Source organism: Gymnoscopelus braueri (assembly GCF_963280865.1).
Source record: "Gymnoscopelus braueri genome assembly, chromosome: 11".
NCBI lineage: Eukaryota > Metazoa > Chordata > Actinopteri > Myctophiformes > Myctophidae > Gymnoscopelus > Gymnoscopelus braueri.
Window position 1 is genome coordinate 8,971,005 of NC_137613.1, and position 13,731 is coordinate 8,984,735.

Genomic DNA, 13,731 nt, shown 5'->3' on the forward strand with positions numbered 1-13,731 from the left:
CTAACAGGCAACGAGCACAGGTGACTAGGTTTACAATGATTACAGGGAGGTGAGACAAGACAGGAAACAGTAAACAAGGCAGACAGGAAACACTACTACAAAACAAGAGTACGGAAAACCAAGGCAAAGGCAACAGAGCTACAATACAGACAAATGCAGAACATAACAAACAGCCTAAACAGGCCTAAAGAACAGCCCTTAAGAGTCCAACACCATATAAGGGCATTCAAGGTCCACATAATAAGGTCACGTCCACGGCCCGAGGAGCGGACCGTGACAAAAATGACTTGTCTATTAGTTCTACTGGATCTCTTCTCCACTTGTCTCTCTCTCTAACATTTCAGTCTAGTTTATATTTGTTGACGAAATTGTCACTATATTTAGTCTAGTTTTAGTCATCATAGATTAGTTTTTATTTTGTTTTTATTTCGTTTTCGGCGGTGAAAAATGGTAGTTGACGAAAAATGTTCGTCATAGTTTTAGTCGACGAAATCAACACTGTCTCTCTAGTCTGAGGTCTAATACGTATCAATCTGGGGGTCCTTGACATCCAAATTATTGAGAACCGCTGACTGACCCCTATCTCTATAGATATGGTACAGTAGATGACCCCTGTCTCTGTAGATATGGTAGATGACCCCTGTCTCTGTAGATTTGGTATAATAACAGTTTCAAGAGAATTTCCTTCTTTTCTTAGCAGAGATAAGAAGAAAAAAATTACAGAGCATCTAAAAACAGTGGTTCTCAAACTTTTTTTGACTTCATCCATGGCACCCCTGAAATTACACTGTTTACGCTACGTAAATATGCAAATCTTTCCCCCTACGATACAGTATGTCACAGAGGAATATCCGTTTCCATTAGAACAGACTAGAAAATAACTATTATACCTGACGTTTAACCACTTAAACCCCAGCATCCCTAGTCTGGGGGAAACGTTCACCAAAAATAGCCGATCTACAGTACAAGCTCACAACGCGCCACAACGTGTCCCGTTGTGAGCTTGTAGATCGGCAATTTTTTGGTGGAGAGAGTTGGGGTAGATGGAAAAATAGCTCATCAAGTACAGTGTGACTCAGGTCTGTTTTACTAAGCATAGAGGCTCTAAGTGGTTTAACTGAAGTGATATTGATGAATTCCAAACATTATCAAAGTATTCTGCGGCACCCCTGGACTGGCGTCACGGCACCCACTTTGAGAAACCCTGATCTAAAAGACAGCTGAGAGTATTGTGCCAATATCTTGGCACGATGTTGTATTAAAGCAACCAAATGAAGCTGCAGCACTGCCAACATAGGGCTATTTTTTGTGTTATCCTTTCAGCCTTAGTGTCTGACTGTACCACGTACTGTTTATATTTCTGTCTAATAGAGTATTCAATCAAAGACTCCAATACCAACATGAAGGAGGAGACAATGAACTCCTCATCATTTAAAATTAGTGTATTTTTGATATATCTTCAATATGTATTCCTAGTCATTTATCTTTTCGTTAATAATGTGAAATCTATGATGTCTGAGGTTGTTTTCTTAAAGAAAATAATCATGCGTGGAAGCTTGTGAATATGGTTAACAAACTTTTATAGTAGTCATTGTAAAGGTGAAATGGAGGGTGACATTTTGAGGAACTGCAAGTTCCTCAAACAAGTGTGGTCACTCCGATGCAAGTTGTGGAACATCAGTGTCACATGCACACGCGCACACACACACACACACACACACACACACACACACACACACACACACACACACACACACACACACACACACACACACACACACACACACACACACAGACCTGAAGCCGATTCTACAAATGTCTTTTAAATCCCAACAGTTTTCTGAAAAAAACGTATGTTTCAATATCAGTGGTGCTCAAACCTTTTCATCTCAAGGACCCCCAAAATTATATGTATTTGGTCGCCGACCCCCATCTCAAAATATTTTGTTCCAGGGACCCCCAGAAGCAAAGATTTGAGTTAATGTTTGCTTTAAAAGAATATATATATTATATTTGCACACATTTTCAAAAATAGCAGATCTACAAGCTCGTAGCGCGGCACTCGGTGCCGCGCTATGAGCTTGTATATCTGCTATTTTTGAATAGCCAAAGTGTAAAATAATGTTTTTTTAGCTCAAATCAAAAACAGAGAACTGTTAGGATTTAGAAGGCATACACACTTACATTAGACTATATTTAGTGTATTGAAAGTCATAATACATTTCCTAAGAATCTATGTATCATGCAATCATGCATGGTATTACATCTTTAGGTTATGTACAGAGGAAACATTTGTGTAACATCTTGAAAACAGAAGTACATCTTGTGTAATGTATATGTTGTACACTGCCAGTAATAGAGAACATATAGTCTGAGCTATGCCCACCGTTATTCAATAAGAGAGGGTCAAAAATAAGACAGAATCATCCGTTTGAAGTAGAAATCTTCGGTTCTATATACAGGTATAGGCTAAGTTTGAAATGTGTGTTTTGGTATGGGGTTATGAATGGAGTGATAACACACAGAAAGAAAGCTACCACCGCTGTAATGCTATCACATATTTTCTAGCACTAGGGGTTGCGTACCTTCCCAAAAATCACTATGAAAATTATTCCCCCTACATGGTAAATTTGGTGTCATAGCTTACGGAATATGAACTGGGGGTGGAACCTGCATGATAATTAATTTGTCCCACTTAGGCTACTGTAGGTCAAGACATTTATGAATGAATGATTTAGCGATTCTGCAAGCCATAGAGGTGCTTTGCACGTAAACAACTGTTGTGAAAAAAAGCACCTGCTGCAAAGGTGATATTCATGTATGTAATATAATAAAATAAAAGTTATCCTATGCATTACTTACACACACAAAATTGTGTTAATTGAATTTCTTAATACATTTCTTTAGAATCTGTGTATGTAAACATGGCATTAAATATTTTTGTTATTTACTGTGGAAACCTTTGTGAAAAGGCCATTCCACACCATTGAGTCGCAACACAACTACTTGCAACTGCAATTCTTGCAACTACTTGCAAGTTAACCATTTCCCCAAAGACACCGGTCTGTAACTGGTCAGTCCAGACCGCTGCAATTTCGTGCAATGGTTGCAAGTTGCGACTAGTTGCATTGGTTTGGACTGGCGTCAACATCTCTCATGAAAACAGAAGTACACCTTGTGTAATGAGGTCAATATATGTTGCCACTGCCAGTAAAGTAGAGTTGCTACTTTAACAACTTTTCTAAAAAAAAACAACGTCTGAGCTATGCCCACCATTTTCCAAAGAGAGAGGTTCAATAGCCATCAGTTTGAAGTGGAATGCCTCATTCATTTCTATCTATAATTTTGAAAAGTGTGTTTTGATATGTGGTTATGAATGGAGTGGTAACACACAGAAAACCACCACCGCTGCAATGCTATCACATATTTTCTAGCACTAGGGGTGTACACTGTCCCAAAAATCACTATGAGAACCCCGGTACAGATGGCACATATTTGGGGTCCTGGCTCACAGACTAGTGGGAGGGCTGCAGAGAGGCTCTGTTGATGTACAGATTCTAAAGAAATGTATTATGAAATTAAATTAACACAATTTTGTGTGTGTACTGTAAGTAATGCATAGGATTATTTTATTATAGAGAGGCTCTGCAGCCCTCCCTCTGCAGCAGGTCAGAGGCTTGACCTGCACTGCTGCAGGTCAAGTTCACACTGCTGCCCTCTGCTGGACTGTCTGGTGCACTGACCAGTCCTCAGCCAACACATTCATTGGGGCATCTTTGACATAAACGTAAAAAAAGACAAATAATATTAGGTCTTACACTATTTATGAGTAATGGATTAGTTTGCATTTACTGTAAATTCAACAAGTAAACTGTTAAGAATTATTTTCTTCTACTTTTTTACCAAATTTTTCTCCCCAATTCAGTTATGTCAACTGATTCCTCCCCACACATAATGATCTGTTTATTTTAATATGTCATGTGTCTCTGAACACGAACTGGGAGTGATGAAAGCTTTACAAATAGCAAGACCACTACTATTGTTTCATTTGACTCGTTCTATTGTTTGTACATTGACTTCATTACTTTCCTTACTGATGAAAACACAATCACTCAAGTATTTTATTTCATTTTTTTTTTACAGTTTACATAGAAACGTTTCCTTATATCCACCCATCCACACAGACCCACATAAACAGACAGTGCCCAGGGCCACGCACATGCACACGCACACACACACAAAAACACATTTCTGACGACAACAATCAGTTGTACCCAGTGCGGTTAATGCGTACCGCATTGGGTACTCTGACCACAAGTACAACGAATAGTCTAGGCTGGAGGCAAAACAAACCAAATGCGCTGCGTTTTGTGAAAGGCGCAGCGGAGGTCATCGGTGGTATGCATCTAAAACCGATAAGCCCTCATCCTTCACAGTAATGCAAAAAATAAAATATGTCAGCGAGACGGAAATAAATTGTATTTACTCCACAGTGCCCTCTACAGATCTGGAAGATTTGAACTTACCATTAACCAAAATCTGTAGAGGGCACTGTGGAGTAAATAAAAATAATTTCCGTCTCGCTGACATATTATCATATCATCATATTTTATTTTCTGCCCAAAAAGTGTATTTTACAGAGTAGGTGGGGTGCTGAGAGGCTCCCCAGTGCGGAGAATAGACTTTCAACAACGCAAAACAGCCTTTGCTTCGGTGAGTAGCGAAATGGTTTTGTTTATTTTCACTACTCTTGAGCGCTGGCAGGGCAGTGGAATTCCTTGTACATGCGCAGAGCGAGGGGTCTTCCAGGGCGTTAGAGGGAACTCACTAACGCTCTGAACCAGGGCTACCCCCTCCCCATCCGAATGAAACTGCAGGCAATCAGAGAATTGGCACTTGCCAAAATTCAACATCTTTTCTCAAATGTCCATTTGCCACAGAACACCCTAAATTGAATAACAAGACAGTGCGTTTGGTGAGGGGCTGGTTCTGTTTTAATACCCACTCCACCCGTGCCATCCTCTTTCAGTCCATCAGAGATGGTGGTTTGGGCGTACTGAACATAGAATGGGTTTACACCGCCACCAGAACCAGCCACGTACCTTATCAATATGCCTAACAACGATGATCCTAAGGTCAGGGAAATGGCCCGCGAGTCACTCATTCAGCATATGCAGCAACGCAAGGTACCACCCGCGCTGGAGAATGAGCAGCAATTTCTTGGATTCAAGATTAAGGGAAATGGTAAATTGGACGTTAAAGCCACAGGATTTGGTGTGCGGTCCGATTGGATGGACCTTAACGATCTATGCCATCGTTCAGGATTACAGTTTGAAGTGGGCAGTGTCCGATAAAACAACTGTTGCGCTCAAAAGAAAAAGGTACATTTCTGTATATAGTTAGTAAGTCATCAATGTGTTATATTTTTTCCCTCTGTGTGTTAATAACTTAAACATGTGTAGCAGTTGTATCTGGTTTGACTGTAACTAATGTAACCGTCTTCTGATCAGTGCTTGGATCTATCATGTATTGTGCTTTTTGTGCAGATCCACATGAAATAATTCAAACGTGTGGAGGAGGATTAGGGCCACATGGAGGGAAAAAAAGAATTCTGAGATTAATGTCAGAATTAACTGGCTTTTTTCTCAGTTTTCTGAGATTCATTAAATTTAGACTATATTAATTTATTTCAAGAGATTTTTTTCATCTTTCATCAGTGAACATACCTCTTAGTGAGGCATGTTCCCCTCAAGGGAGTTTTGGCCTCCCCCTTGGTTGTTGGCCACTCTTTGCCTGTTAATGCTCTTTGTTAAATAAAGGAAGGGTAAGTGATTTATTTTGGTCAAACAAACTTTGTTTTGTTGTTGTTAAAAGGTTAAAGCTCTATATTCTGATAGTAATCATTGCTAGTGTTGTTTGTTCAGTAACAGGAGTCTCCCTGTCTCTCCAGCTCTATAATGAACAGAAAATACATTTTCAGATGGGTTGCAAATGTTCAACCAATCAGGATCAGCTTAATTTTTATTTTGTTCCAGTTCCAATTTTGTCTGTCCATTTCTTTGTGTCATCACTTCCAAGTTCACTTGTTTATCCTGTATCCTGTATGAGTTCTCTCTCCTGATTGGGTAAAATTGGTATTGGTATGAAAATGCATTTTCTATGTATTAAAGAGCTGGATATAGACCCCTGTTACTGAGCAAACACTCTATAGCAATGAGTACTATCAGAATATATAGAGATGTAACACTTATTATAACAAATGAATATCACTTACCCTACCTTTAATTAATATTGAATCACGGGTGAGTGAGAAGATCGCATCCAGGAGAGGCCCTCCACTCACTGCCACAGAGAGTCCCCAGCCAACACACAATTATCAGTGAAACTGAGGCTATTCTACTGTAGAGGAAAATAAGAGGCTTAGTGCTGACCTCTAGTGGTGGCATAGGGAATTAAATACATCACAACAAAGACAAATTGAAGAGCAACTTTATTGAAAACTGTGTCATATTAACATGTTTCAGATTAGTGATGTATTTCCCCCTCACATATTTTAAAATGATCCTGAATGAAAGCAGTGAAGTCATTTTAAGGTAAAAACAGTACTATATGAAATTCTTCTTCATACTATTATCACAAACATGACCTAATGAAATCACGAGGAGTCTTTCTGGATCAGTTCCTAGTCTCTGTCAATAGTGTCAGACATCATCTCTGGGGGTTCTAGATCAGTTCTGACCGCTACGATTAGAATATATTTCTGTCTCCGGACTGGCTTCCATTCGATGAAGCCCTATCCTCTTTTTCCTAAAAGAAGAAAGTCTTGGGTGGCCGTTCCCCCTCTAGCGTGGGCCAGTCCCTCTCCTGCATTCATGCATTCTGTAGGCACACATGTAAAAGATACCTGCAACAGACAAAGAGGGGGGGGGGGGGGCGAGGGCGTGGTTCAGTCATTGATGCACACACACAGGGGCCCAACAAGGAATATCTTGCAGTGGTGGGAAAAGTATCAATACTGCAATGTAGAAATACCCTGTTACAAGTAAAAGTCCGGAATTCAAAATGTACTTGAGTAAAAGTGCAAAAGTATTGGCATCAAAATGTACTTAAAGTACCAAAAGTAAAAGTACTCATTATGCAGAATGTCCCATTTCGGTTTTCAAATGTAAACAAATATTTAGAAAATAGCAGATCTACATGCTCACAATGCGTCGCATCGCAACGCATTGTGAGCTTGTAGATCTGCTATTTTCAAATGGCCGAAATGTATATAGGGCTGAAGTGGTTAATGTGTGTTTTATAATAATAATCAAAATCTGCAAAGTAACTAGTAACTAAAGTTTTCAAATAAATGTAGTGGAGTAAAAGCGCAATATTTGGATCAGAGATGTAGTGGAGTAGAAGTAAAAGTATTGGAAGTTGGAATTACGCAAGTAAAGTGCAAATACCTCAAAATTGTACTTAAGTAGAGTACTTAAGTAAAAGTACTTAGTTACTTTCCACCTCTGATATCTTGCATGGCCTACTGTGTAGATTACAGAACATGCTGCTTTAAACAGTCTAGCAGTGAAGAGAATTCTAGCTGAAGAGAGATTTCTACTGCATGGTAAACAGGCAGCATTTTGGTTTCAATTGGCCCACCGAATAATAATATGGTGTCAACTAATATAATGTATGTGGTCCTCCTGACTTCATCATTAACGTGTTGCACCCATCATTGCTCTGTTTGAAGCTAGCTATTGAAAACAACCTCCATACTCTTGTAAAGCACATATGACCTTAAAGGGATAGTTCACCCCCAAAATGTTTTTTTCCCTATTGATTACACACCCCCATGGAGACTTGAACTCATGACTTGATTTTTCGCTTTTTTGTCGTATTCCTAAGCCAATAATTTGATGACCGGTGGCGGCTCCTACCGGAGACATTAGCATCTTTCCGCCGGTTAAATTATTGCCTTAGGAATGCGACAAAACAAGAACATCTGAATTCAAGGCTTCATGGGGTGTGTCATTGATAGAAAATAAGATTTTTTTTTTGGTGAACTATCCCTTTATATCAGCAACATAATGCAGATGATACACTTTAAGAACACCACAGAGTCTGCTGTTGTTGTTTCATCTGCCCAGGTTCACATTAGGATAACATTGTGGTTCATCTTTTGGAGAGCAGCGTGTCTGTGGGTTCTCTCTGTCTCTTATACTGTACCTGCAAAGAAGGTCATGAGCAGAGCCACCCAGCCTAGTATGTAGGACCAGGAGAAGCGCCAGTCACCGAAACGCCTGCCCAGGAAGTTGACCGTCACACCAGTATAGATGGCCATGGCCAGCAGAACAAAGAAAGCTGGGAAAAGGTGGGAGAATTGAGATTGTTATTCATGGTGCGAGCGTGTGTGTGCGTCACTGTGCATGTGTGCTTATAGCATATGTGTGTGTGTGTGTACGTGTATATACATGTTTGTATATCCAAACCCTCTGTGTTTGGACCTGTTATGTTTAAAAATAGGCCTCTTGCAGTGCACTGGTCCATTTGTGTATTGAGTTGAATTAACACTGTGGATTTTCCAGTGCGTATACGTGTAGCCTATAGCGTGTATAGGGTTAGGACTTACTGGAAACAAAGAACATGATCCCTGCAGCGAACGAGCGGTTGAACCTCTCAAAGGATGAGAAGTGGGCAAAGGACATGATGCCGGCGATGATGCCCGAGAAGCATGCCATGCCCGACAGGATCATGAAGGCTCTGGTGGCATTCCAGTAAGCTGCACAGGGACAGACAGGAGGGGACAAATCATCAGTGATTGTATGTGGAATAACATCTTCCTGACATCTTTGATTTATTGATCAGGTGTCTGCACAGTAAACTCCTCAGTATTAATTTAACTCTGAGAGTTACAAATGGATAAATTAACACTGAGGATTGTACTGTGTGCCAGGACAGAGCTCACTATGAACTGTAACACAAAGAGATGTTAATCTAAAAAAAACACAAAAGGATTTTTTTTTTTAAGTTAGTGTTGAATTAATCAACACCATCTTAAAAATATCTTGCCTTTTTCCTCCATCTAAACTCAGGCACTGCCTCATTTAAAACATAATAATGATAATAATCTGTACAGAAATGCACAGTTATCTGCTGTACACATTAACAGATGTTACTGTGTAAGGTTGTGAGGATGAACTTGAGGTTATATGGGGTACAATGACAACCAAGGTCATGCAGGTTTCACTCTCAAGGACCATGCTACTGTAGGCCACTTCTCAGGTGGCATCATTTGGACTTTGCTGGGTGTGTTCCTAACAAGGACTACCAGACTCCAGTGGTGGAAAAAGTGCTCCCATGTTTTACTTATAAGTAAAAGTATCAATACTGCAATGTAGAAATACTCTGTTACAAGTAAAAGTCCGGAATTAAAATTTTAATTGAGTAAAATAACAAGAGTATTGGCATCAAAATATACTTAAAGTACCAAAAGTAAAAGTACTCATTATGCAGAATGGCCCATTTCAAATGTGACAAATTCTTTTGAAAACAGCAGATCTACAAGCTCACAATGCGTCGCATCGCAACGCATTGTGAGCTTTTACTTGTAACGGAGTATTTCTATATTGCAGTATTGATACTTTTACTTAAGTTAAACATGTGAGTACTTTTTCCACCACTGAAAGTGTATTATTATTATTATTATTATTATTATTATTACATAATATAATAATAATGAATATATGTAATGCATTCCTCTCATCACTGCTTATCCTGGCTGAGAGGAATGTTGCTTCACAACATCCTGTATAAGTGAATGACGGCCCGGGCCTTACCTATGCTGTCGGTCTGCATGTAACACTTGTTGGACATGCAGTACCTCCACAGCCCCTGGTGGGCGTAGCTGCCGGACAGACGGTACTGCATCCAGTAGTCCGTGGCGGTGGACACCACCAGCAGGATGTTGCCCACGATGGCACAGAAGAGACCCCCTCCCATGAAGCTGTACATCTTGAGCTGAGATAGAGGGGCTGCCGCAGAGCACCTGTCACTGGCACCCACGGGAGATAAAGGATGGATTAACATTGTGTGAAATGATTAATAACCCCATTCAAGACCTAAGGCGATTCCTAGAAATGTTTTCTAAATCCTAACAGTTTAAAAAAATAATAATAATAATAATAGCAGATCTATAAGCTCATAGCGCGGCACTCGGTGCCGCGCTATGAGCTTGTAGATCTGCTATTTTTGAATAGCCAAAGAAATCAGATGCGTTCCAGGTCTGAATAGGTTAATAACCCCATTCAAATCCGGGAAACGCGTCTGTGTCATTTTAAGATTTGAGCTACAGTATAACCATTATTTTTGACTTCTCGGGCTATTCAAAAAATAGCAGATATACAAGCTCATTGTGCCGCGCTATGAGCTTGTTTATCTGCCCTGGAACAACATATTTTTACAAATGTTCGCTTTAAAAAATATGTATTCAAAGATTTGCACACATTTTCACGACTTTTCCCCCCAAAAATTGCAGGTCTACAAGCTCGTAGCGTGGCACTCGGTGCCATGCTATATGAGCTTGTATATCTGCTATTTTTGAATAGCCAAAGAAATGTAAAAATGACACACAGATGCGTTCCCGGTCATTCAGTGCCAGACTTATTTCTGGCCGTGTTGTCCCAGTGCCAGAGCCAAAAATTCATCGTAAAAAAAAAAGTGCTTAGGAGCCGAGATACAGCCTTTTTCAGTACGTTTTTTTTTTTCAGTTCAGGAAGTGAATGGAGCAGCAAATTTTCAAATCATGATATCTTGGGTTCAGTTGTAAAAAAAAGGAGCTCAACATGGTTCCGCATGACTACTGTATGTGCAACGGCAATCAATGTCATACTCTTGTAAATGTATGTATTGTATAGTGTACTCGTAGCATGTGTACCAGTGTTGATTTCGTCGTCTAAAACTATAACGAAAAATGTTCGTCGACTACCTTTTTTCACTGACGAAAACTAGATAAAAACTAAATAAAAAAACTACGCTATGATGACTAAAACTAAATATATTGACAATTTCGTCAACAAATAAAAACTAGACTGAAATGTTAGGGAGTGACTATAGTGGAGAAGAGATCCAGTAGAACTGAGACATTCATTTCATGGTTGGTTGCGCTCGGGTGTTGCGCTCTCATGCAACCAAGTGTAAAATCAGCCATTACGACGCCATCAAGGCACCGCCTAAATACATTTTAGTCGACTAAATCAACTGTAGATTTAGTCGACTATAATCTTATGATATTTAGTCGACTAAAACTAGATAAAAAAATTATAAAAAATCAGATTACTAAGATATGACTAAAACTAAATGGAATTTTATTCAAAAGACTATTGACAAAACTAAAAAAAAAATAAAAAAAAAAAAAAAAAAAAATGTATATGTAAAATATATATATATATATATATATATATATATATATATATATATATATATATATATATATATATATATATATATATATATATATATATATATATATATATATATATATATATATATACATACAAAGAAACACCTTGGGCGGCCTTGGCTTAGGTTCGTCTCCCGACCCTGGTCCCCTGCTCTCCCCCAAGCTCTCATCATCATAACCATCTGAGTAGCCATCAACTGGGTGAAGCTGAAACTGATTTTCTTTTTCCCCCCCATGGGATTGATAAGGTATAACCCAAAATAACAATAATAATAAAGTCAATGTATAATTTTCTACTGGTTGTTTAGCTTATAGTTTAGGCACCTGTAGTGGTTCTATTTAGCACCATTTGACAAAAGTGCTATATACGTGGCACCTATAAAGGGATAGTTCACCCCTAAAATGACTTTTTATCCTATCGATTAGTCACCCCATGGAGACTGGAATTCATTTTTTTTTTTAAAGCCAAAGAACCACCTTTAGGGTTAAGGTCAGCACCATTTTTTGTTTAGTGTGATTGACAGAACACAAAAGTACCATCATATGATAATAAATAATGGAACACCAACATATCAGTTGTATTGTCAATAACATACAGGACTGGATAAACAAAACAAAAGACAAAGATAAAAATAGGTCATTGTGAATGTCTTAACACAAATCACTGTAAATGTGTTTTAAAACAAACATACAGAGCCAGCCAATAAGACAAAACTAAATATCAAGCAGATATAAAAAAAAAAAATGACATCAGAAACATCACCCAGTATGAACATTCATGTTCAGGTTATAGACACATAAAGAATAATTCCTGCTGAGCCTCCATGCAGTCACTGTTAGTTTTGTTGACTAAGATTAAAACACTAAAAGACTAAGATTTTGATATTTAGTCGACTAAGACTAGACTAAGACTGAACAATTTCAGATGACTAAAAGAGGACAAAAACTAAATGGTGTGTTATTCAAAAGACTATAAGACTAAATCAGAATTTGCTGTCAAAATGAACACTGAAGCGTTTCAAACCAAGTCCATTCAAAAAAACGTCTACAAACTTTTCGACAGCCATATTATGTTTGCTTTTCATCCAGACAGACGCGCAGCAGCAACCACAGAGAGTTGACCAGGTGTTATGTAAAGCTCCCAGGCAGGTGAAAACCGTCTTTATACAGAAGGCTTTTTCACCTCGCTGCTGCGGTGATGATGCCAGCCGAGCAACCAATGGAGCAGTGGTGGAAAGTAACTAAGTACATTTACTCAAGTACTGTACTTAAGTACAATTTTGAGGTTGTTTTTCTTTTTTGCTTTAGTGGAGTATTTCCCATTTTCCAATACTTTTACTTCTACTCCATTACATCTCAAAGGCAAATATTGTACTTTTACTCCACTACAATTATTTGAAAACTTTGGTTACTAGTTACTTTGTAGATTTGTATTATTATTACAAAACATACATTAACCACTTCAGCCCTATATACATTTCGACCATTTGAAAACAGCCGATCTACAAGCTCACAATGCGTCGCGATGCCACGCATTGTGAGCTTGTAGATCTGCTATTTTCAAATGACATTTATACAGCATTTGAAAACTTGTGAAATGGGAAATTCTGCCTGATGAGTACTTTTACTTTTGGTACCTTTTGATACCAATACTTTTGTACTTTAACTCAAGTCGATTTTTAATTCCGGACTTTTACTTGTAACTGTAACAGTGCAATGTAGAGTATTTCTACATTGCAGTATTGATACTTTTAGCATAGTACTTTTTCCACCACTGCCAATGGAGTATAGGACCATAACTCTATTTAAAGACAATATTAACATCTGTATACCGTTCCAACACAGGAGCCTAGGATAGGTCTTACCTTGTTTCTTCTGGAAAATGCACCCTCTTGACCACCGTTCCTGAGGTTCAAGGAAGAGAGGGATGCAAGGGGAAAAGATAGAGGGAGAGATAGATAGATAGATGGAGGGAGTGATGCTTCCAACCAAGAGGGAGAGAGAGAGTCAGAGAATTCTCTTGGGCCGAAATCCAAAAAGTCACGCACCCACCACCTCCTCCCCCTGTACTTTTTTTTCTGTCGATGAAAGCAGAATCCTTTGGGCGACAATATAGTCACCCTGTGTGGGACGCACTTGAATGAGGGTGGGGGTGGGGTTCGGGGGGCCCAACCCCACCCCCACCCCAACCATGTGACCCCCTGTCCGTATCAGCGGCAGTGGTGGAAGAAGTATACTCGGATATTTCACTTCAAGTAAAAGTATAGCAATACCACCACAATATAAAAATA

General features: G+C 39.0%; 1 protein-coding gene across 1 annotated transcript; it reads right to left on the reverse strand.

Annotated features, from left to right (window-relative positions):
• Positions 1-6,666: 6,666 nt before the first annotated feature.
• Positions 6,667-13,429, reverse strand: LOC308095075 (lens fiber membrane intrinsic protein-like). The gene is made up of 5 exons (XM_080442001.1): positions 13,306-13,429; positions 9,819-10,027; positions 8,612-8,761; positions 8,209-8,343; positions 6,667-6,904 (listed from the first exon to the last, which is right to left on the reverse strand). The coding sequence occupies exons 2-5, from the start codon at positions 9,991-9,993 to the stop codon at positions 6,843-6,845; spliced, it is 522 nt and encodes a 173-aa protein (XP_080298127.1). The 5' UTR covers positions 9,994-10,027; positions 13,306-13,429; the 3' UTR covers positions 6,667-6,842.
• Between the last annotated feature and the right edge of the window lie 302 nt (positions 13,430-13,731).